Raw genomic sequence first — 25069 nt, forward strand, 5'->3', positions numbered from 1 at the left:
AGGACTAGAAAAATTGAGGCGTCTGAGAGTTCAAAGTAAGCCCCGGCTATATAGTGAGACCCTGTCTCAATCGTGGATTCAAAAAAAAAAGGTATTGCCTACCTTGTCACTGCTCAAGGCAAGTGACTTAGATCCTTTGGAGAGAGTACTTTCTGGATTGGAAGGGAAGGAGGGAGGTTGCAGCTGCCTCTAGGCGGGTGTCTAGGGTCCCTCCTCCTCTCTCCTCCCTACCAGCTCTGTGCCGCCCCCCAACCCCTCCCTGCTATTCCCAGCAGGGTGGAGTCGGGAGCAGCATCCAGTCCTTATCAATAGGCACTGCAGGTTAGTTAACAGTCTTGCCACCTCCTCCAGGGAGCAGCAGTCCCTAGCCTGGCTGTGGATCTAGTCGGATCGGGTTGGTCCAGCCATGGCTTCTCTGGGCTTGGGGGTCGCCCAGAGTCCTGGACGACGTACAGGACGCTGAGCGGGACACAGAGCCGGACACCCAGCTCCAAAGAGGCCAGAGCACAAAGGGGAACAACAGTGGGCGGAGCCTGCTCAGCACCATGAGCCCCCGGCTGTCACTGCTGCTGAGGCTGCTGCTGCTCACCGGCGTAGCGCACACTGTGAGTACCGCGCCCCGCACCGCGCCCCCCGGACGTGGACCCCACGGACCAGCCCACGGTCCTCTATCGGGTCCTAGGAGTTATGGGGATCAGCGAATCTCTCTTCCCTCAACATACTATTGTCCGCTTTGTCGGAGCCCCCTTCTTCTCCAAAGGCAAAAACTTCATGGGCTCAGTCCCCTCACCTTCGCTCATCCCTTCCCGCCGCTAAACTCACTTCTTTCCAGGAGACAATTCTGTAGCCACCCCGGCAACGACAAGTGCTAGACATTTGTTTTCTAGGGCTTTATCAAAACACCCTCGTTCCCTTTTGAGACCCCGGTCTCAAGCTTAGAGACCAAGGTTCAGAAAAGGGCAGGAGAGGCTTACTGTCAGAAAAAAAGTAAGAACCACATTGTTCAGGCTAGCTAGCCTCTGACGTGTTTTTTTTCCCCCACGTGCCCCGGTGTGCAGATGGGAAATTTCAGTTTTTGCATCTGTGATGGGACCATTTCAGCTCTCCCCTCCCCCCCCCCCCCCCCCCCCCCCAGAGCGACTGGCTTTCTAAAGTCTGCCCTTCTTGGGAGCAGTAGGTCGCAACAAACTCGGGGTAGGAGAGGAAGAAAGTTGGAGGAGTAGAGAGAGGCCAGGCGGGTAGTGGTTTGTATTTCTTTCCCATAGAAACTTCTGGAAACTTTCCCGTGGGATATCTGAATGACAGACAGGCTGCATCGAGGCTGGCAGGAATTGGGAAGGAGGTCAAGGCTGCAGGGTTGGACTCCAGGGTTACCACAGGGAATAGTCCTGAGACTGCCATCTGGGTTAAAAACGTTCTTTCCCGTTTCCTGGGGCATTTTTGTGTTACGCTAAGGCTGCATGACCGGGCTCAGCTTACATTTTTGCCTCAAAGGCGATCTCTGGAATAAACAGATAGGGAAACCAGGGCTTCGCCTGGTTCAAAGTCTTCACTGCACCTGAGACGGCTGTTTGAGTAGTCTGTTCAAGTCCCTCATTTTACAGACGACCAGAGGCCTCAGTGGGAGACCTGCTTTTGATCAGCTTGTTAAGGAGCTGGGCTGGGACTGGCGCCCAGATCCCCAGATCGCTAGATTCCTCACTTTGGGAGGAGGGGTCTGGCCTGCCTGAAATTTGTTCAGTCCCTTGTGCCCCTTGTATTTGCATGTCATTTACATACACACGTGCACCCTGGGTATCTCTAGGAGAAGGCTTCCCGTGGGCCTCTGGTTATTGTGTGGGCTTATCCAGACCTGTGTTTCTATCTCCTGGGGTTTGTAGTAGAAAACGCCTTTAATAAATGAGGGTGGATGGCCTGCTTTGTTGGACTGTTTCCCAGCCTCTGCGACTTCCCCTTTTGCTCCTTTGACTCTGGGTGCTCAGACGCTGGATCCGAGGATAATAAAGACAATTCCTTCCTCTTGGCTTTCCCTCAGAGGGACATCATAGGCGTCTTCCAAAGAGACCAGAGAAGCTGAAGTGCGGGTTCCTGCTCCCTACCTCACCTCTCCCTACAGGGGAGGGGCCAGAGAGTCCTTTGCAAGTAGAAAATGAAAAAACACTGACTGCTGAAGAGGGCTGGATTTTTACCATAAGAAACTGAGCACGGCACCTTCTCTGCTTGCTGGCTTGCTCCTGGGACAATAACATCTGACTTCCCCCCCTACACACACACACACACACACACACACACACACACACACACACACACACACATCCTTGTCGCACCAGACACGTGCTGTAGCTTGAACACTGAGACTTATCTTGTTCTATTTTGTCCCTTGGACCTGCCCCATAAGAGGGAGCTCAACGGGTGTGTGTTTAATGCATGTTAGTGAGTCAATGAGATGCTAGCTGCGTCCCCAGGATAGGGTCTTTGGTGTGTGTGTATGTATGTATGTACACAAGTTTGTGTGTGTGGGTGCATGTGTGTGCATGTGGAGGCCGGAGAGCATCTTCTGGCTTTTATTCCTCGTGTGCTAGCCACCTTGGTTTCTTCCTAGCCTGGGATTCACCAAGTGAGGTAGGCAGACTGGTTGGTGAGCTCTGGGGATTCTCCTGTCTCCACTTCCCTAGCTCTGGTTATTATGGCTGGTTTTAATGTCAACTTGCCACAAATTAGAATCACCAGGCCTGCACATGGTGCACAGACATACATGCAGGCGAAATGCCCATTCATATAAAAATCTTTTGAAATTATTATGCTCTCTATACTAGCTCTATTTGTCTCATAATATTGTTGATATATTTTGATCATATTTATTCCTCACTTATTCCCCTAACTTCCCAGATTCATCCCCAACCCCTCTCAAGTTCATCCTCTCTCTCAACAAAACAACAATTTGTGTTGCCCATATGATCATGGGTAATCCACTGTAGCACTGAATCCACATCCCTGAAGCTCCATATTAGTGACTAACTGCCAGTAGCTTCTCAGCTAGAGGTGGGGACTCACAGTCCCTCCCCCATCCCTGCTGGCATGTTGGCTGGCTTGATTTGTTCAGGCAACCAGGGCTGCAGTGACTTCATGTGTGTGATTGTCCCAGCATGCCTTATGGCAGTCTTTTGTAACTTCCGGCTCTTGTAATCTTTCTGACCCATGGTTCAAACAGGATTTCTTAACTTTGACACAGTTTTTTTGAGACAGATCTCATGGAGCCCTGGTTGGCCTCCAATTCCCTATGTAACTAAGAATGGTCTTGAACTTCCGATCCCACTGCCTCTACCTACTAAGTACAGGTGTGCACACGTATGTCGTGTTTATGCTGGGGGGTGGGTGGGAACCGGGGTTTCAGGTATACTAGCAAGCACTGTACCAGCTGAGCCACACCCCCAGGCCAACCTTGACACTTTTGACATGTGGACAAGATGTAGCAGTGCTGTGCATTGTGCGAGCCTGAGGCAGCATCTCTGGTCTCCCTAGATTAGAGGCCATGCATATCTCTGCAAAGCTGTGACAACAGAAAATATCATCAGGCATTGCCAAATGCTCTATGAATGCAAGGAGGGGAATTGCCCCTGTGTGACGGCTACTGTCTTAAGGTCTGTCATGTCATGTTTCTGAGAGGTACATCAGCAGGACTACAAATAGGTGTCGATGATTGGATTTGAGGCACCATAATAACAGAGACTCTGTGTCCAATGACGAAAACAGGCTGTTAGAATTTGGATCTTGTGTGTGTGGAGAAATGTGTTCAGAAGCCAGGGGTCAACCCCAAGCATCCTTCCCCAGGACCCTGTCTGTCTTGTTTTGAGACAGGGTCTCCCACTGGGGTTTGAAACTCACTGATTTGGCTGAGCTGGGTGGTCTGAAACCCTAAGGACCCACTTGTTTCGATTTCCCACTCCTGACATTTTAAGTATGTGTCACCATGACTGGCTTTTTTATGTGGGTTCTTGGGGGATTGAACTCAGGTCATTGGACTTGAAATGCAGTCAGTTTTCCCACTGGGCCATCTTCCCGGCCCCATAATTTAAATCTTATATATTCTCCCAAAGGTCCCGTGTTGAAAACTTGGTGCCCAGTCCATAGAACAACCTGGAGATAACGAGACTTGAGAGGCACAGTTTAGTGGGAGGAAGTTAGGGGACATTGTGACTCTGGCTCTTCCTCTACCTCTCTCTGCTTCCTGGCTACCCTGAGTCAGGCAGTGTCCTCTGTCATGTGCTGTCACTGAGATGGGCTTGATGCCACCAGCTCACATGACACTCTAGGTCAAAACCAACCCTTCCTCCTCAGCTGCTTTTCTCTGTTGCTCCATCAGAGCACGGGAAGCTAACTAACACATACCCAATACAAACTCACTTCCAAACCAGGTAAAAGACTGCAGAGGACGCGTTGTCTTTGCTGCCTGCTGTGGCATTTTCTCCTTGTCCCTGCTTTCAAGTTGATGGCTCCAGACTCTCCAACATTGCAGCCGTAGGCAAGCCGTCTTCCCAGTACTCGTGCTGGTCTGATTAGTGTTCTACCACTGTGGCAGCCCCTTCCAGTGTCTCATCACTGGGCCCCAGTCTCCCTGCCGTGTTAAGGACACTGACCTTCACCTGGCTCTGGGGTCCCCACGTCAAACCCACAACACTCAGATTCTATCTACTTGTACTTGCTTACAATAAATATAAGGCGGACTTGGGTGGACTTGAGAAAGTGAGGCTACCCTGGGGCTACTGGCTTCAACAGACCACTCTGACAGACGAACTCTAATGGGGATAGGTAGGTCTACTCAACTACGCCTGCAGCCCAGACCACCCTGTCCCTTATTGGAACATGAGTCTGCTAGGAATCTGGCCCCATAAGCTCAGCTAACCCCAGGACTCTATCTGAAACCCTCCACCTTGCTCTCCTCACCCGCGGCTCTCAGAGGCATGCTCACGTGACCTGTCTATTTGACTCCCTACCCTTCTGATTCACAATCTCATTTCCAGCTGATGGATTTGCCTGGCATTTCCTGAGAGTCAAGACTACCTAGACTGGCTTCCTCTGAGCAGCTGGCTTCTGATGGATGTGTCTACTCTGGACCCTCTGCTTCTTTCCTTCCTATTCATCTTGGTCAGCCAGACTGTCCTAACAGAACCCTTCCCCGGGGGGCACAAGGACCTAAGTTTGATTCCCGTGTTTTAAAAGATCAGATACGGTGGTGCATGCTTCCTTATATCTCAGCTCTGGAAAGGTGGAGACAAGCAAATCCTTGGGGCTCCCTGGTCAGCCTGTCCAGCCTACTTGGTAAATTCCAGGCCAGTGAAAGACCGTGTCTCAAAACAAACAAACAGAAGAAAGAAAAAATAAGACAATAAGTGAATAATAATGTATTAAGTTGACCTCTAGTATACCTGTGTGTGTGAACAGACACAAACACATTCACACACACACACACACACACACACACACACACACTCCACAAACTGACCAGCATAAACAGCAAAAGTTTCTTTTCCTGGGTTCTGGAGCTGAAGTCCAGATAAAGTATATCCAGTATCTAGTGAGGGTTCGAGTCCTGGCTTCTACATAGCTGCTCTGTTCTCTTGCGGCCTGTCCAGGGAGCATGCTGAGCGAATATTGTCTCTTCTACAAGGACATGGATCTTTTAGGGTCTGGCACCCACCCTTACCACCTTACCAACATTAATTACGTTCTGAAAGGCTCTGTCTCCAAATACAGCCACACTGGTGTGAGGGCTTTGGTGTATGATTTGGGTGACATAGACATTTAGCCCATGGCACTATCTGAGGAGGGGCACTGCCTTCTTGTCATGCCCAGTCCCTATACCTTGCCTATCTGTGTTGCTCAGCTTTTGTCATTAAAACAAACACGTGGGACAACTTATGAAGACAAAGGTTGATTTGGCTCACAGTTTTGGAGATTCACTTAACGATAAATAGCCTATTGTTCTGGGCCCGCGGTGAGGCCCAGCATCATGGTGGAATTTCATAATGGAACAAAACTTCAAGCTTCATAACCAGAAAGCTAAATAAAGACAGGAAGAGACTGTATCTTTATAATCCCTTTCACAGGCACACCCATGTGCTGGTTAGCTTCCGATCATCTGGAGAGAGATCACGGAAGAGTTGTCTAGATTGGGTTGCCCTCTGGGCGTTTCTCTGGGGAATTATTCAGATCATATTAACTAAGGTGGAACACCATTGAGGTTGCCGCCGATCTCTGGGTAGAGGATGCTGACTGTGTAGAAGCACAGAAAGGCGCAGAGTGTTGGTGTGCAAGCATTTGTTGGGACTGTGCATGTGATGGGGCCAGCTGACTCAAGCTCCCACTGCCAAGACCGCAGCTGCCATGATGGACCGGATGACGGAACTGAGAGCTGGAAGTTCCCCTTTCTCCCACCATTTGCTCCAGTCAGAGTATTTTATTACAGCAACAGAAACAAAACTAAGATACACACATACACACACACACACACACAGACACAGACACTCACACACAGACACACACACACACACACACACACACTCACACTGACCTGTCTTTTACTAGTTCCTGCCTTCTAAAAGTTCTACAACCTTCCAAATAAGACCAAGTTAGGAACTCAGCCTCTAATACACTGGGGACCATATTAGATCCAAACTATGCCACTGACTCATACCTCAGGAGCTTCCTTCCCCAGGTGAACCAGTCTTGCGTGACCACCCACTGAGCTCTCTCCCAGCCCCACTTCTCTGTGTCTGACTTCTTCAGATTCTACTTGGAAGTGGTGTCACACTGAGTATTTCCCTCTCATTAACTGCTCTGCTTGCCCAGTCCTCTCCAGGCTGGTAAAATAGCTCTCTGAACACCTCCTTCCACAGCCTCAGCTCTGCCCCCTGGTGGCCAACTTCTCGGAAGCTCTTTCTAGGCTTATAGCCTTCACCTTGCTGCAGCCTGGTCCCGGCTCAGCACCCACAGGGTCAGGCTTTTCAGTGGCCTCCGTTTAGACATTTTGAAAAATGTCTAAACATTTGCTAGACATTTTTGAAAAATATCTTTTAAAATTGTATGTGTTTTGAGTGCAAGTGAACACTGGTGGCAACCAGGAGCACAGGAGTTCCATCCCCACGTCAAGGCATCAATCCTGGTGGTTGGCTCATGATTCTAATCACAGCACTAGGGAGCCTGAGACAGGAGAGTCCATGGGGCTTGCTGGCCTGACAGTCCAGCCTAGCCAGTGAGCTTCAGGCCAATGACAGACCTTGTATCAAAGGAGGTAGACAGTACTCCTGAGCATGACATCCAAGGTTGTCCCCCAGCTTTGACACATGCATACACTTGTACATACTTTCACATACATACGCATGCTCACACAGTTAAAATCACATGTGCTTAAGGGGATGTGATGTTTTGATGTACATGACAAAATGACTGCCACAGTCAAGCAAATTAACATCTATCTCTTATAGAGCTTCCCCGTGAGTGTGCATGTGTGTGCACATGTGTGTGCATGTGCACGTGTGTGCATGTGTGTATATGTGATGTGTGCGTGTGTGTGAAAAGCCCTTGAAATCCACTCTCTAAGTATCTGTCCTCTTCCTTCATCTCCCAGCTTCATGTAATCACCATTTTATACTGTTTTTGTCCATTTGTCTTTTGGGATTGCATGTGCATATGCATGTGTATGCATGTGCTGTCCACTTTGGTTTTGTGAGACAAAGTGTCTCCTTTGGCCGTGTGACTGCTGACGCAGGCTGGCAGGCCAGTGAGACCCTGGCATCCACTTTTCTCCACTTCTCCATGGCTTGGATTACAAGCTTTCGTAGCCATGCCTAGCTATTTACACAGATTCTAGCAGTCAGACTCAGGTCCTCCGAGCATGTTTCCAGCTCAGAGATTTATTTAGTACAGTTTAAGAGGATGGAAAATCCAATATTGAGGCGCTGCCTCTAGTCAGGTCCTTCATGCTGTGTCATCATAGAAGGAGAAGGGCAAGAGACGGTGTGTGTGTATGTGTGTGTGTGTGTGTGTTGTGAGTGTGTGTGTGTGTGTACATGTGCTTATAAGTGTCTGTGCATGTGCAACTTGGACCCAGAGTTCTACACTGAGTGCCTTCTCCATTTTTGTTTCTTTTCTTTGCGCATGTATGTAGTATGTATGCACGTTTCTGTGTGTTCACATGTGTGTGAGAGCACATTCCATATGTGCATGTGGAGGCCTGGGGTTGAGGCTGAGTGTTTCCCTCAGTCATCTTCCATTTTCTTTCTTTAGAAAATGTTTCTTTATTTTTTATTTATGTTATGCTTATTTATGTTTATTTATGTTATTTATTTTATTTTTTAATTATGCTTCTACATGGAAGCATGAGCCTGTGAGTGCAGTTCCCTGAGGAGGCCAGAAGAGGGCACTGGATTCCCTGGAATTACAAGGGTTTGCTAGCCACCCGACATGGGTATGAGGAAGTGGACTTGGGTCTTTTGCAAGAGCAGCAAGGGCTTCTAACTGATGAGCCACCTCTCCAGCCCCATCGGTTATTATCTGAGGCTGTCTCTCACTGAACTCAGAGCTTGACAGTTATGTTACCTAGACAGCTTGCCCGAGGGAGCCTTTGTCTCTAAGTTGTGGGTTCTAGGATTCCTGGATGGCTGCCATGTCTACCAAGATTTACATGGGTTCCGGAGGTTCTTATGGATGCATAACAAACTCTTTATTTCTTGAGTCATCCTCACAGTCCTCTCATTTTTAAAGACAAGGATCTGGGGCTTGCAGACTTGGGTAAGTTGATTGGCAAGCAAAACCCAGGGAGTCTCCTTACTTTTCTTGTCTCCACTGCACCAGCCTTGGGATTACAACAGCAAGGTGCCATGCCCCACTGTTTACATGGGTCCTGGCATCCAAACCCAGGCCCTCATACATACACAACATTTCACCAGCCACACCCTCTTATATGCTTCCAAGAATTGAGCAGATTTTAAAATTCTGTCATCTTATATTTTGTCTTCTCAGACTTAAGAGTCCAAAATTAAATTAACTAATGGAATGCAACAGCTTTCCTTTCTTCTGTTGATACCTGTTTCTCTACCCCCTACCTCCAGACTGGGCTAAACTCTTCCATTGTGTTCTCAAGGACAAGGACAACTGTGGTTGCCTATAGCTTCAAGTGCATCTACTTGGTGAACAGGCTAGGCTGATGTTATGTCCCATGGCAGGGCCAAGAATCCAAGAACATATAAATTGCCCCAAACTTGGTCATTGTTTTTCTCTTTTGGCTTCATTAGTGAGCTGAAGACAAAGAGCAACAAACACAGACGTAGGGCTGCTCCTGGGGAGGAGTTTGGGCTCTCAGGCTGAGAAGATATGGTAAAACATACCTTCCATTTGGAAAACATCCAAAACTAAACATGGCGGGTGTCATGGCGGACTGGGTGTCATGGCCAACCATCCAACAGCAAATCTGAGCTTGTGTGCTAGTGCAGGCCCAGCCTTAGCTGCATGTTAGGACAGAGGGTGACATTCCTCACACAGACACTGTTGAATGTATAAAGATTCAGAGATGACAAGTCAAGTATCAGTTGTTTAAAAAGGAAGCCACTGGACAGGTGGCTCAGGGGTTAAAAGTGTTTGCTACTCTTGCAGAGGACACAGGTTTGGTTCCCAGCACCCACACAGTGGTTTACAACTCCCTGAACTTGTAGTTCCAGAGGATCAAAGCTCTCTTCTCTCCCCCAAGGGCACTCCACATGCATAATTTCATGCAGGTATATACATATAAATTAAAAACAAACGCATCTTTTAAAAAAGAAAATTAACACAGGCTATATATACCCTGGCAATACAAAAACTGAATTAAAATATATAAGATTAAAAAATAAAAAAGTAGGGCTGGAAATGTGACTCAATTGGTAGAATGCTTGCCCCAGAGGGTGTTCACCTATAATCTTAGCAGCTGGAGAGAGATGGAGGCAGGAGGATTAGAAGTTCGAAGTTATCCTTGGCTACACAGGGAATTTAAGGTTGGCTTGGCATATTTGAGACCTTGCCTCGCAAGAGAACAAAAAGAACAAAAGAGTTGCCACAGATAATATCCAGGAATCTTTCATGGAAATGGTAGAAAAAAAGCCCAGAAAGCTGAAAGGCCAGGGGGCGGATTCGGATGGCCACCATTGACTGGCAGGAATTCTAGAAAAACATGGGGACAGGAAAGCGAAGGTCAGCCACAGGTACACAGAAACTAATTAGATGAGAAAGCACAGCAATTATTGACCTCAGAGAAGACAGAATGCCCAAGGACACATAATCCTCTTACGGGACTCGCTTCAACAGCTAACAATCCGTCATTGTCAAAAGAAGCCATTATAAACATGGAGCGTGGCTTTCACTGAAAGTGATACGAACAGAGTGTACTGAATCCGGGAGAGAGAAATATTTCTAAGGAGAATTTAAAACATCTAAATCTTTAATGGCCTTAATAGGAAGCTTGGGATATTCCAATAATCCAAGAAATAGTGTTGTTTTAAGACTATGGGGGGCGCTAGAGAGATGGGGTTCGAAGCTAGTACGGCTGCTGCACAATTCTAACAGTTGCACCGGAACTGCCTTAACCTCCAGCCCCAGGCGTCTGGCGCCCTCTTTTGGCGTCTGTGGGTACTTGAACTTATGCACCTCCCCATACGTAGATATACTCACGTAATCTAAAATAATAAAAAATAAAATTTGAAATGAGTTCAATCCCCAGAATGCACACAAGAAGAAAAGATCTTGGCGCAGTGGCATGCATTTGTGGTTCCAGCACTGGAGAGGCAGAGATGGGTAAACAGGGGAGGGCTTGCTGCTCAGCCAGCCTAACCTTCTTCATAAGCTTCAGGCCAGGGAGAGACCTTGTTGTCTCAAAACAGAACAACCAAGACAGCCCTCATGCTTGCAAGGCCATCCTCAGGTCTCCACACACAGATGCACATAAGTGCACATGGGATGACTGCACACGTGAGGGAGAAGGAGAGAGGAGAGGGAGAGCTGCTGTTTCAAAGCATGCAAGTTAAAAATATGGCGATAAAAATGAAAGTGAGCAGAATGTGGTTACCAAAGGAGAAACGGGCAGACATTAAGGAGGGAGCATGGCCAATTTCATTTTAACCTCTCAGGTCCTGGTACAAGAGAAATGGGGAAGAACGTATACTAATAGAATCTCTCTCTCTCTCTCTCTCTCTCTCTCTCTCTCTCTCTCTCTCTCTCTCTGTGTGTGTGTGTGTGTAGGAATTTTGTTCCTGTGGACCTCAGCAATCTTTTCATCTTTGTTTACCTTTTGCTTCTGTGAATTTCATGCAAAATTATCAACACTGCATGTACATGTGTATTCATGTTTGTGTATATGTGTGCACGAGTGTGTTATCACACATACACATGTGTGTGTGTGTGTATGTGGAGGGCAGAGGACAAACTTCGCTGTTCCCCGGGCACTGCCCACTTTGTTCTTGGTTTGTTTTGACACAGGTTGTCCCAGTGGCCTGGAACTTTCCAGTGAGCTTCTGGTACCCTCCATTCCTCAGAGGGGAATTACAAGTGTGCTTTTCCATGTCTGTCTTTTAAAAAAATTATTTTAATTTATCCTTTGAGAATTTCATCTGTGTATAAAATATATTATGACCATGATGCCTAGCTCAATTTTCTTTTTAAGAGGATTTGGGGGGATGGAATGCAGGTCCTCTGCTTGCAAGGCAAGTCCTGAGCCTTCTACCCAGCTCGACAAAGGCAACAAGTATACCAAACATGTATGAGCGTCCCTGCACACACTGCTAACAGGCTGTCTATTGCTGTGATGAAACACCTCACAAAAGCAACTCAAGGAGAAAGGGTCTATTTCATCTTACAGCCTGTGATCCATCGGAAGAAGTTAGAACAGGAACTGAAGCAGGGGACATGGAGGAGTGGCTTTCTGACTCTCCGTGCTCCCTGTGGCGTACTCACCCTGCTTTCTTATACCACACAGGATCGTCAGTCTAGGGGAGGGGCACCACCCACAAGGGGCTGGACACTTCAACATCCATCACTAGTTAGGAAAATGTCCTGCTGGCTTGCCTACAGGCCACTCTTATGGAGGCACCTTCTCAGTGGTGGGCCTCTCTTTTCAGATGGCTTTAGCTTGTGTCATGTTTACAAACAAAAAAAGCAACCAGGACACCAGCTGAATCATTAAGCCCCATGCTCAGTGAGACTCTGTATCAAAAACAGGCATGTGTACCTGCACACACACACACACACACACACACACACACACACACACACACACGCACGCACACGCGCACTCACACACACACGCACACACACGCACGCACACCAGGTTTGGGGATGAACAGAGGAAGCCAGAGACTGGTGAGGCTCATACCCTACAAGCAGTGTAGATTCTGTGGAAATAGTTCAGTGCTTCCTAACACAGATTAAATACACTGCCCAGTTCTCCAGCAAGTCGGCGCTGGACTCACAGATGACCCTTGATTCCTGTGTCTTTACAGCAGTGAGAAGGTGACAGGTTTTCAGCGTTGCTGTGGCAACCCTTTTACATTTGGATCCTTTCTCCAGCTAGGAACATTCGGACTTCTCATTTCTGATGAAGTTGGGTGGGCAGTCAGCCACGAGATGTGTTACATACCAGTGATGCTCACCTGGGTGCATCAGAGGGTTTTGTTTCCTTTCTTTAAGGCAGTATCTTATTTAGAACTCGATCCTCTGCCTTGATCTCCCATGTGCTAGGATTACGGACCATCTCACCTGGTTCATAGGTGACTGAACCTATGGCTTTATTCCGGCCCCATAAACGCTTCCAACTGAGCCACACCCCCATCCCTTAAGTGCATTTATTTGAAGCTCTAGGTCAATTTTATTAGAGTTTGAGAGAAAAATTTCAGGGCAGGTACACTGTAAATCTCAGCCACTGCCTGGAGGAGGAGAGTGGGGAAGAGAAGGAAAAGTAGCTATGTCATTTGAGTTAAGCTGGTATGGCCATGAGCCAGCCACACAGCGGTCCTGCAGCCCCACAGCGGGGAGGAGACCTTTACAAAAACAGTTAGGAACGCAGAGTACCAGAGAAAGTATGCTGAGAGCCATCGGACAAAGAAGGAAGGGCAAGGCTAAGCTTTTCAGAAGAATTCAGAGAAGTGGGCAGTCCTGCAAAGTCACTCTGTGGCAGACTCTAGAATTCTGGGAAGGAGAAGATCGGGCACTAGAGAGTCTTAGCTGCGGTTATGACTTGATAACGTCCACTGAGAACAGGCTGAGCAAGGACCCAGAAACAAGAGGCATCTCTGCATTTATTTAGACCGTTGAATTCTTTTATCATACACTTTTTAGTCACACAAGTCTGTGTATGCTTGCAACAGTTGTACTTAAGAACTTTTTTTTCCTAAAAATTGATTCTGGAATGTTCCCCAAATGTCATGTGTCAAAGTGTTACCCAAGCTTGGTGCTGTTGGGAGAAGGTGGACCTCTTAAGTGGGCACCAAATGGATACATTGTAGTGTACCCTTGAAAAGGGGAGTGCGGCTAAGATGCTCCTCTTCCTCTTTCTGTCTCATTCCTGGCCGGGAGGCAGAGGGTTGGTATCCATGGAGACCATTTTGACCCTATTCTTATTCAGTAGAGTATGAGGCCTTCAGGTGGAGATCCTCACTGCAACGCTGGAGCTAATGTTGGAGACCCGTGTTCACCATCTGCCTGCCTGCCGGTTCTTGCCTGAGGAAGGCAGGATGCTCAGCAGCACTGACGAGAATCTTCGGTGTCCCCTTGCAGGTTGGAGCTCTGCCCCGATTGTGTGATGTGCGGCGTGTGCTGCTACAGGAACAGGCCCAGTGCCTGCAGGAACTCTCCAGAGAGAAGGCGGCTCTGGGCCCGGAGCCGGTATCAGGTAGGATGCTCCCTCAGCCCGGTGCCCTCGCAGGTGGGTCCTGTGAGTCATCGGGGTGGGAAACTTGTCCTTAGGACGGGGCGGGCTGTCCGTGGGTCCCGTTTTGTGCGTTCAACCAGCTGTCGGATCGGGTACATGGTGTTCATGGACTCAGGAGGCAGCATCTTCATGTCTCTTTTCTCTGGGAACAGCCAGTGTATTCTCACCGTCTGCTTCTTCACACACACTTTATCAAGGTGAGTTTTTCATTCGTTTCTGTCAGTTTGTAAGTCTTTGAGTGTGTGCATGTGTATGGTGTGTGTATGATACATATATGTCTGTGTGTATGTGTGTGGGGCGGGTGTGTGAAGTCAGAGGACAACTGCTCCTTGCCTCTCAACTTGTTTGAGCAAGGTTTCAACACTGATGCCCATGCCAGGCTAGCTGGTCTGAGAGCTCCCAGGGACTATCTGTACCTTTCTCCCTCAGCCATGCTGGGATTACAGATGTGTGACTTTACACCTAGCATTATATAGGTTCTGGGGCTCTGAACTCAAGTCCTCATGTTTGGATAGCAAGCACTTAACCCATCAAGGCACCTCCCCAGTGCAAAGTGATGGTTTGGTGGAAGTGTGCACAGCATTCTCCGCCCCTCCTCCACACTCTTGGCCCATTGTGATGAGCAAGGTAGCTGGGGGGGGGGGGGCGGCGGCAGTATGGCACCAGGATGGTCAAAATAAGGGGGAGAGAACACATCTCCTGCTGGTGGAGCAGACTAGGAAACCCAGATAAGACTGCCTGAGAGCATCCTGCTGAGAGGATTCCATTCAACACTAGATTGACACACACACACACACACACACACACACACACACACACACACACGTCTTTGGTTACTGGGCGATTCCTGATTCCCGCTCTCTCTGAAAGCCCTATAAAGACTATAAACCTTTAACATTTTATTTTTAGATTCATTTATTTTATTTTATATGTATGATATTTTTCTCAGATGGGTGTCTGTGTACAACATGCATTTCTGGTACATGAGGAGGTCAGAAGACAATATCGGATCCCCGGAAGCAAAGTTATGGAAGGTTCTGAATCAGTGTGTGGGCGCTGTGACTCAAACTTAGATCTTTTGCAAGAATAATAAGTGCTCTTAACCACTGAGCTTCCCAGCTTAACCATCTCTCCAGTGCTGCCGGGAGCATCTTAGCAAATATGGCCATGTATGCACCCTTGCACTCCTGGCTTCTAAAGAAGGCACCGCTAATGAAGCCCAGCATTCCAGTTTAGGGAGTGCTGACTGGCATTCACTGGTTGTGATTGTAGGAAATCATTTAACCTTCTGAGTCTGATCTCTAGAATGGAGACAATCATGTCTGTTTCAGAATTAGACTAACTGAGATAAAGTGGGTAAGGCCAGAGACTATGAACTTAAATTTTCATCACTGGAGCTAGAAATGTTGCTCAAGGGACAGATCGCCTGCCTACCGTGGACAAGACCGTCTTTCCACTCAATCCCTGGTATCATGGTCAGTCAATTGATACATAGGGGAAATACTTATCGTCACACAGTATTACAAGTCAACACTATTATAAGTTTTATATTTAAGTGCTAATTGTATTCCTAGTCTCTCTTTGCAGCCTATCATCTAAGAGTGTATCATTAAGGAGCCATCTTGGGGCCGGGGAGATGGCTCAATTAAGTATTTGCCTTAAAAGCACAATGACCTGCGTCAGTTTTCTCAAGAACCCAGTTGTTTTAAAAAGCCAGGCATCGTGGCATACACTTGCAATCCCAGTGCTGGGCTGGAGGCACAAGCACAGTTTCCTGAAGCTCACAGGCCAGCCAAACTAGTGAGTTTCAGACCAGTGAGAGACACTGTCTCAACAACAGGATGTAGCATCTGAGGTTGTCTTCTGACAGGCACCCACACACATACGAACACACAGGGACACATGCACATACATGCACATGCCCCCCCCACGTGAATATGAAGAAACACATCCACATCCACACATGCAAATGCACACATGCACGTGTACACACAGGAGTACACAGGAACACATGCACACACACAGGTACACACATGAATACACAAGATCACACGTACACACACACATGCATACATGCACACACACATGCACACACAGAGAGACAGAGACAGACAGAAATAGAGGCAGAGACTGGTTGAGGGTTGTTCTTAGAACCAGGCAGGTGTCTTATGCTCCGAGCCTGATAAGAGGCCTGGGAAGGACTGAGGTGCTCCTCACCTGCCCTGCCACCTCAGTGAGTTTCCAATAAACTCAGCTCTCAGCCCCTCACAAGGTTCCATTTGGCTCATGTACTCAGCAGTGGTCAGGGGACTCTCTGCTGGGGGCCTGGGGTTAATGGTTAAGCTGTTTCTTCTCTCAGGTAGAGGTTAATGTTTGAAAACTAGACAAATTATAGGAAATGCCACTTGTGGAGTGTCACCAAGCCGGAAATACTTACCACAATAAAAAAATTAACTCTTCAGCTCTTTTGAGTTAGGGGACCCAGTCAACTCTGTGGGAATGTCTCAGGGTCATGACCCTAGCTGCCACTCTACTGGGATATTTATTACTGGGTTTGTAGAAGCCTCTGTCCTCTCAGAGAAGCCTGGGGGAAGTTTCTGGCTCTCCTTACAAGAAGAATGTTCCAGAAGGATAGTATGGTGGCCAGATATTTGTAGGCTCTGTGGTCATAACAGGCCAGGGCACCCATCCAGATTTGTCACATAAGGCCTGTGTGACCTCCAGCAAGATGTCTGGACCTTGGCGTTCTGCCTTATCCGTCAAGTAGAGCATGCCTGTGGTCTCTTCTGGTCTCTCCAGCTGGTTGATCTCCCCCAAGTGGGAAGGCACAGGAGATTTTGTACTTTTGTGCTTTTCTGTTGACATGAACAGAAAATTCATATTAAATCAACCTCTGAGAGGTTTGCAATCCCCTTGCATTGACCATACTATGCAACCACAGCAAGTCTAAAATGCTCTTATCAGGCAAGGAAGAACCATGGGCTGGCTCCCCAGTGATCTCCATCAGTAGGTGCAAGGTCCCAGAGCAGGGGTGTTCCAAGTTCTACACTCCAGAAAGAGTCCCAGGTTATCAGACCATCTGTGCTGATTTATAAATAAGCCCTGAGGGTGGCCCTGTGCACCCACACAGGAAAGAGTCAAAGTTGGCAGAGGGCTGGCTCTCTGTGAGCCAGGTGCCCTGATAGCTGGGGCTCTGAAGATCTCCAAGGCCCCGTTCTGCCTTCTAGCTCAGTTTTCCCTCATTTCCCAGTCCCATGTCTCCCTATACCTGTATCTGGGGCTATCTCTAGGCAAGACACAGGCATACATGGTGTTGGGTGTTTGTCTTGGGCCTGGAACAGACTCAGGGGCTTGGGGCTTCCTAAGTCTAGAGGAGTCTATACCCTCCACTGGGTGGCAACAGACCATTCTCTTTTAGCTGTGGCTTTTGTTTTGACTCTGTTCTTCTGGGGTAGCTGACACATAAGCCTTGGCATTTCTCCTGTCTGTCTGTCTGTCTGTCTGTCTGTCTGTCTGTCTGCTTGTTGTTTATTATTTTTATATCCCCTCCCAGTTCCCCATCCCACCTTCCCTCTATTCCCACCCTACTTCTGTCACCCACTCCTCCTTCCTTTTTCTTAAGGAAAAGGTCAGGCCTCCTTTGGATATCAACCAGACATGGTATATCCAGTTTCAGTAAGAATAGGCCCCTCCTCTTGTATTATGCTGTACAAGGCAACCCAGTATGAGGAAAAAAGGTCCTCAAAATCAGGCAATAGAGTCAGAGACAGCCCCTGCTCCCACTCTTAAGAGTCCCACAGAATATAGCTACACAACTGTAGCTGTATGTGCAGAGAGGGTCTAGGTCAGGCCAGTGCAGGCTCCCTGGTTGGTGTTTGTCTCTGGTTAGTTGATTCTGTAGGTTTTGTTGTGGTTTCCTTGACCCCTCTGGCTCCTTCACCCCTCCCTTCCCCTCTTTGGCAGGGTTGCTTGAACTCCACCTGACATTTGGCTGTGGGTCTCTGCATCTGTTTCCATCAGTTACTGGCTGAAGCCTCTCTGATGACAACTGGGCTAGGCACCAATCTATGAGTACAGCAGAATAGTGTTAGGAATCACTCCCCCCACCCAGTCATGTTTGGTTCTATCCTAGGTCTCTGGGCTATCCAGCCTCTAGTTCTGGATCTCCCAGCAGGGTCAGGGCTGGGCTCATGGGTCTCAAGTTGGACCAGTCATTGCTTGGCCACTCCCACAATTTCTAAGTCACCTTTACCCCTGGTTACAGGAGAAGGCTGGTTCAGACTTTATAACCCCCATTGCTAGGAGTCTTAGCTAGGGTCACCCTAGTAGATTTCTGGGAGTTTCCATTGCTCCAGGTTTCTAGCTCATCCCAAGATGGCCCCCATTAGTCTTCTTTCCCAGTACTCTCTGCCTCCATCCTCCCTGATCTGATCTCTCCTGTTGCCTTGGTATTTCTTGAAAACATCTTAAGCTTTGCTTTGCCTGTGTAGTAGCTAAGAGATCCCTATCCGTAACCACAAGTCCTTCGGTACCTGGCTGGGGAAGTGTGTTCTGCAGGGCTGTCTGTGGTCTGGTCTCTATAGCTGTTCTCCTCTGAGCCGTTTTTCACATCAGTTGTATGGCTTTTGAGAGGCCTTGAGCCTTTTCTTTTTCTTCTCTCCCTCCCTCTGTTCTTTCTTTTTTCTTTCTCCCTCTTTCCCGATTTCTTTCCCCTTCCTCCCTTTCTTCCTTCTCTCTCTCTCCCTCCCTTCCTTCCTTCCTTCCTTCCTTCCTTCCTTCCTTCCTTCCTTCCTTCCTTCCTTCTTTTCCTTTCTTCTTTCTTTCTCAGCAGGGTCTCATGTAGCTCAGGCTGGCCTCAAACTCACTAGGTAGTCAAAGATGACCTTGGCCTTCTGATCCTCCTTCTCCACTTCCTGAGCGCTGGGATTTCAGGTGTGTGCCACAATGCCTGGTTCTGTGGTGTTAGAACTGGACTCAGGGCTTCCTACGAGCTAGGTCAGCACTGCCCCCAACAGAGCTGCAGCCCTGGCATCCTGTTAACTCCCCCCACCATCTTCTGAAGACAAAGTAAATTCTCTAAAAACCACATAACAAGTAAAATAAAAATTGTTCAAACAAGTACCACAGAAAAGATCCCTGTGAGCGGTTTTCTCACTTGCCGGAAGTCCACAGGTCCACTCCCAGCCTTCTTTGCTCAGAGGATGGAGCTTTACTGGGCAAGTAAGAGCATCTCTGGGTGTTCGGTAAATGCAGGCTTGAGAGCCAGTTCTACTGCTGTGGAGGGCAGCCTGGCAGGTGACCCTTCACTGGGCTGAGGAGACAGGAAGGCTGTAGGGACCCCAGCTTCATCCTCCTGCATTTGTCTCTCTGTTTCCACCCTGGACTCCTCCGTTCTTCCTCTAAGCAAGGACCATTGACTCCCTGTGACACCTGGGCTGTTGCAATAGTCAGTTTTAGAATGTCTGCTTCTCGTTGCTCAGGTCTGGCAGAGTTCCATCCCTGCCCTGGGTGACATGAGGAGTGTGACACTGAGCCAGCTGGCAGGGGTTCCTACCTACCCTGGGTACTTTTACCATGCCCCAGCCAGCTCTAGATTGGCTGTTCTGTGGACCCTGTCCAATGTGACTCCCCGGAAGACTCTCAGACATTCTGACACTTCTAGCTCATTCCTTGTCTGGCCAAGCAGGCAAGGTCACCTACCACATGGACTGGAGCCTTTGGCTAGTGCCCTGGTGACCTGGCCAGCCCCAGATAGATCTGGGTCCCACTTCTCATGTGGCTAATAGTCTCTGGAAGTGGCCTTCTGCCCCCAGTACTAGAGAAGGCACAGAGTAGACAAGGAGACCACATCCTGCAGAGTCACATGGAGAGATCTGCTTAAGGAAGGCATCTTTGGCCTCATGGGACTCCAAGTGCCAGAAACAGAAAGTAGCCTTTTACAGAAAGGGTCATCCGAGGACCAAGTCACACCTGCTATATGAATTACTTTTCTCATCGCTGTGACAAGATCAGCTTAGGAAAGGAGGGGCTCACAGTTTGAGGGTACAGTCCGTCGTGGCAGGCACGGACAGCATCAGGAGTCAGCTGTTCACATGGCATCCACAGTCAACAGAGAAGAGATGGATGTTTGTGCTCAACTCACTCTCTCCTTTTTCTTTCACTCCAGCTCATGGAACTGTGCTGTTCACATTCAGAACGGTTCTTCCCTCCCTAGTTAACTCAGTCTAGAAAATCCAGACATGCTCAAAAGTTTATCTCCTAAGTGATTCTACATCCCAGCAAATTGACAGTGGACATTAACTGCCACACCCAGGGACACCTGGGAAGACCCTTCTCAGACCTGGAGAGAACATGCATGGGTGCCCGGAGAAAGACTGGCCTCTGGGATGATGGGACAGACAGGCACTCTGTAGCTGCTCCAAAGCAGAAAAGCAGAGGGCGTTCTGCCCCAGGCTCCCTGTGAGATTCTGGGTGGAGATTAAGAAGCAGTCAGTCGCTGCTCATCTCCTGGGTTCCTCGAAGGACCAGCAGCTATCTAGTCCTTCATTTTGCACATGTTTTTACTGGCACCTGGAAACCTGTCTATATTGTATGGTTTTCTTGTTGTTCCAATATAAACAACGTAAGAGAGAAGGAATTTATTTTTCTCAGTTTCCAAGAGTTCAATCTATTGTCCTCGGCCCTCCTGACTTTAGGGCTGTGGTAAGGCAGAATGTCATGGTGGTGAGAACATGTTCAGAAGGATGCTGTTCGCCTCACGGTGGACAGGAGGCAGGGCATAAGAAAGAGATTGAGTCCTGTGCAAAAACCACTTGTGGGCTGGACCCTAGTGACTTTTTCCCTTCAACAAGCCCCTCTCAAAAACTTTCCTAAATCTCTGTGCCACCAGCTGAGGACTAACTACAGGAGCCAGTAGGGGACATTTCTGTTTGTAACACAACACCAAGGTCTGGAATGTGGCTCAGCTGATAGCCTAATATGCATAAATCTCTGGGTTCCATTCCCAGCCATTCATAAATGGTGACTGTGATGATTAGTTTTGTTTTGTTTTTCGAGACAGGATTTCTCTGTGTAGCCTTGGCTGTCCTGGAACTCACTCTGTAAACCAGGCTAGCCTCGAACTCAGAAATCTGCCTGCCTCTGCCTCCCAAGTGCTGGGATTAAAGGCATGTGCTACCACTGCCCCGGCCTGATGATTAGTTTTAATTGTTAACTTGATTCAACCTAAAGTCACCTTAGAAGAGAATCCCAGTGAAGGAGTGTCTAAGTTGGTTGGCCTATGGGCATGTCTGTTGGGTTGTCCTAACCGAGTTAATAGATGTTAGGAGAGACAGCTCACTGTGGGTAGCACCATTCCCTAGGCAGGGGTCCCAAGATGTATAAAAGTGGAGAAACTGAGGTGAGAACAAGCAAGAAAGGAAGCAAGCATGCAATCATTGATTTCTCCCCGCTCTTGACGTGGATGTAATATAACTAAACGCTTCAAGTTCCTGCCACTGTGATTTAACCTAGAAATATAAAACAATAAACCATTCCTCCCATTACTCTTGCTAAGAACATTATATCATAGCAACAGAAATGGCCTAAGACAGTGAGCCAATCTGTAATCTCAGGATTCAGGAGATGGAGGTAGGAGGAGAATCAGGAGCTCAAGGCCTGCCTGAGATTCATAGTGAGTTCAAGGCCGTTCTGAGATACATGAAACCCAGAGACAGAGAAACAGTAGGAGGCAATGTTGAAGCATCAATCCAAAGAGATGAGGTGTCCTCATGGCATCTATATCCCTTCTCAGTACGCTCTCCATGGAAACCTGACCCACCACAGAGGCCTTTACTTCCCTGCCTTTTATAAACTCCCCAGAGACGCTTTGAGGATTCACCCAGCCTTCCCTTTTTCCCTAATCTGAGTGTCCAGAATGCTCCAGTTCTCAGCACACACAGACAGAGGCAGTCAGTCGTTGGCCTAGCTTCCAAAGAGAACACTATTGTCCATCAGTCAGAGGGTTCCCCGAGAGCAGAAGCCTGTCTGGTGGTGTACAGCTGAAGCCCCTGGGCCTCCTGTGGGCCTGGCATAGTGAGGGTGCTCAGTATGAGCCTGTGGATGGACCAATGCTGGCACCCTTGGTGTTCACACCAGTGCCCTCTGCATACAGATGCTTTTGACATCTCTGTGGCTTCTGGGTTCCGTGTCTTCAGAGGGGCCCTCCACTCTCCCTGCCAGCCTCTGGTTTGATGTTTGTGGGAGGAACCCAAGGCAACTGATTCAGTCCGCACTTCAAATGAAGCAGAAGGCATAAAGTAGAGTGAGGCGGGGTGGCTTACTCAGCTGACACAGCCAGGAAACATAGGGACAGGATGTGTCTGCCTAGCTCACCTGGTGCTGGCTCATAGACTCCACCACCTGACTTGTCCCAAGGCATTGTTCGATCCCAGGCAGGCCCACGGCCATTGTGAAGAGGCAAGTCAGGGTGTGTGTGTGTGTGTGTGTGTGTGTGTGTGTGTGTGTGCACACGCACACACGCGTGTGCGTGTGTGATGAATTGGGTTAGCAGAGGGTTCAGAGGTTTGGGGAGGTGAGAATAGAGTCCGATGTGGTATTTTGCCCTGTCAGTGGCACCAGCACCTAGTGGGCCCGGGAGAAGTTCAGAGGTAGGGTGAAGGACAGGCAAAGGGCAGTCTATGGCCCAGGACAAAGATGGCGGGAGTCTAAAAAGTGGTTCTATGAAACCATTACTTGAATGGCATTGTTTTTGTTTCTTGAGTCAGAGTTTTGTGTAGCCCAGGCTGGGCTTGAACCTACTATGTAGCTGAGGATAACTTTGAACTTCTCCTGTCTCCTCCTTACTGGGATTATAGGCATGGGCTACCACAGGCAGCTTATGTGGTGCTGGGGACCAAACCCAGGGCTCTTGGGTATGCTAGGCAAGTGCTCCTCCAACTGAGCGAGCACATTCTTAGCCCCACTGTTATGAGCTGAAACGTAGGCTCACGTGTTAATCACTTGCCTCTGGTTGGTGGTACTATTTGGAAAGATTTTGGGAACTATGTGGGTGGGGCAAGAAATATCTCAGAGTCAGAACACTTGCCCAGTGTGTACAAGACCCTACTCTCCATCCATGTCCCAGTCCTGGAAAGGTGGAGTTCAGGTGTCAGCGTGTAATGGGAACTGGGTTGAAGGGTGGTGGCGCCCTGGGTCCACTCCACTCCAATCTTCTCTGCAGGCTGTGAGGGGCTTTGGGACAACATGAGCTGCTGGCCGTCCTCGGCACCGGCACAGACGGTGGAAGTGCAATGTCCGAAGTTCCTTCAGATGCTCTCGAGCAGAAATGGTAACCACTCAGCATGAAGTACCCTGGCCAGAGGGTGCGATGGTTCTCCGATGAGGACTTGGGTGCCGGGAGGCTCTGAGGAGGATCAGTGTGAGAAATGATAAGAGAAATGTTGGGAGAGTGGAATCCCTGCATGGGCACGTGAGAGTGCAGAGTCCCAAGGAAGGAAGCAGGAGACAAGGCTCTAGGGAAATGTGAAGAAGAGGCCAGTGCGTTGGCTCAGCATGCAGCATGTTAAAGGTGCTTGCCGCCACGCCTGTCGATCTGAGCTTTATCCTCAACATTCGAGTGGTGGAAGAAGAGAATTGACTCCTACGAGTTGTTCTCTCATGGCCATAGGGCATCCAAGCAGAGAAGGATAAAAAAACGGAGGAAGAGAAAGAGGAGGGCGGGGGAAAAAGAGGAGGAGGGAGCAGGAGGGGAAGCAGGAGGAAGGGGGAAGAGGAGGAAGAGGAGGGGAGGAGAAAGAGAAGGAGGAAGGGGAAAGAGGAGGAGGAAGAGGAGGGAAAGGAGGGAGAGAAGGAGGAAGAAGAGAAAGAGGAGGGGGATCGGGAGGAGGAGGGAGGGGGAAAAAAGAGGGGAGAGTGGGAGGATAGGAGGGGAGGGAAGGAGGAGGAGGAGGGAAAAGAGGAGGAAGGGAAGAAAATGGGGAAGAGGAAAAGAAGAAGGGGAGGGGGAAGAGGAGGAGGGAAGGAGGAGGAAGAGGACTTGACACTGGCTAAGATGTGCCTCACACCCCAGCTTAGGAACCCTCTCCCTTTTTCCAGTATTTATGCTCCCTTAGCAACCAGCCACCTTGCTTCAGATACCCCACCATGCCTATCTCTAAAACACTTTGTGCCCATTATTATGGGCCTTGCTGGTAACCAGAAGCTTCCCTGGACACCTTGCTTCCTGAAGGGATGCCTTGCCCGAGTGCATCTGCGTGTTGTGCCAGGCTGCCGTGCCCAGCTTTACATGGATGCTGGGGGTCCAGACTTGGGCACCTGTGTTTGCACAGCACCTGACCTCTCCCCTGCCCTGGAAGTAAATTTGAAACATTTTCCTGTGTTCCTTCTCCCTCCCCCTCTCCCATCTCCCATATTTTCCTCGTGAACCTCCACCTCTCCATCATAGCCCCTTCCCCTGCCGTGCTCACACCTTCGATTCTACCAAGGGTCTATCCTCCTGGCAGGACACCCCCCATGTTAGGTACTTGAGTCCACGAAGCTCGGGACTCAGCCATTCATGCTGCTGTGGTTGGCTTGGGGCAATGTTCTAACGTCCAGGTACCAAAGGATGTACGCCTCCCATCTGTACCAGGGATTCCCTCCAAAAAAAAAAAAAAAAAAAAAAAAAAAAAAAAAAAACGGTCTAGAGTCCCACACCTACCCTCCTGCAGCATGACCAGAAAGAGCCAGTTTCACACGGTGACCAAATGCCTGCCTGGTCACATTGCTGCCCAGTTAACTGCTTGAACTCCCACCCCCTCTCAATTGTTGGGGATTCACAGCCAAGTCCCCCACAAATCATTTATCTGCTGTTGCAGCTTCATCCACCTGCCACAAGGTGTCACTGTGGAGACACAGCTTACCCGGAGGCCCTGCCTTCCAGGAGCTAGCCTGGCTCCAGGGCTGGTGGGAAGAGCATCTGCTCACTAGGTCATACCTAGCCTCAGGGTGTTGGCTGGCCCAAGAGCATGGGTCAGGACCTGTCTGGGCCCGATAGTCACCAAGAACTTTTCTCTTGCGTAGTGCTGTCTCATATCTGATTGGACATTTGCCTTTTGCCCCTCCAGTGAGGAAACCTCC

The 25069-nt window shown here is 48.8% G+C and overlaps 1 protein-coding gene across 4 annotated transcripts in view; it reads left to right on the forward strand.

Annotated features, from left to right (window-relative positions):
• The first annotated feature begins 293 nt into the window (after positions 1-293).
• Positions 294-25069, forward strand: part of Sctr (secretin receptor) — a 54110-nt gene continuing 29334 nt past the window's right edge. Inside the window, exons 1-4 of one of the 4 annotated variants that reach the window (XM_034513215.2) lie at positions 294-605; positions 13798-13912; positions 14104-14148; positions 23172-23279. In XM_034513215.2, coding sequence (XP_034369106.1) covers positions 546-605; positions 13798-13912; positions 14104-14148; positions 23172-23279 — 328 coding nt within the window. In that variant the 5' untranslated portion in view covers positions 294-545. The remainder of the gene's footprint in view (positions 606-13797; positions 13913-14103; positions 14149-23171; positions 23280-25069) is intronic. The other 3 variants (XM_034513214.2, XM_076941037.1, XM_076941036.1) reach the window with 3 other exon arrangements.

This window comes from Arvicanthis niloticus, chromosome 10 (assembly GCF_011762505.2).
Source record: "Arvicanthis niloticus isolate mArvNil1 chromosome 10, mArvNil1.pat.X, whole genome shotgun sequence".
Taxonomy (NCBI): Eukaryota; Metazoa; Chordata; class Mammalia; order Rodentia; family Muridae; genus Arvicanthis; species Arvicanthis niloticus.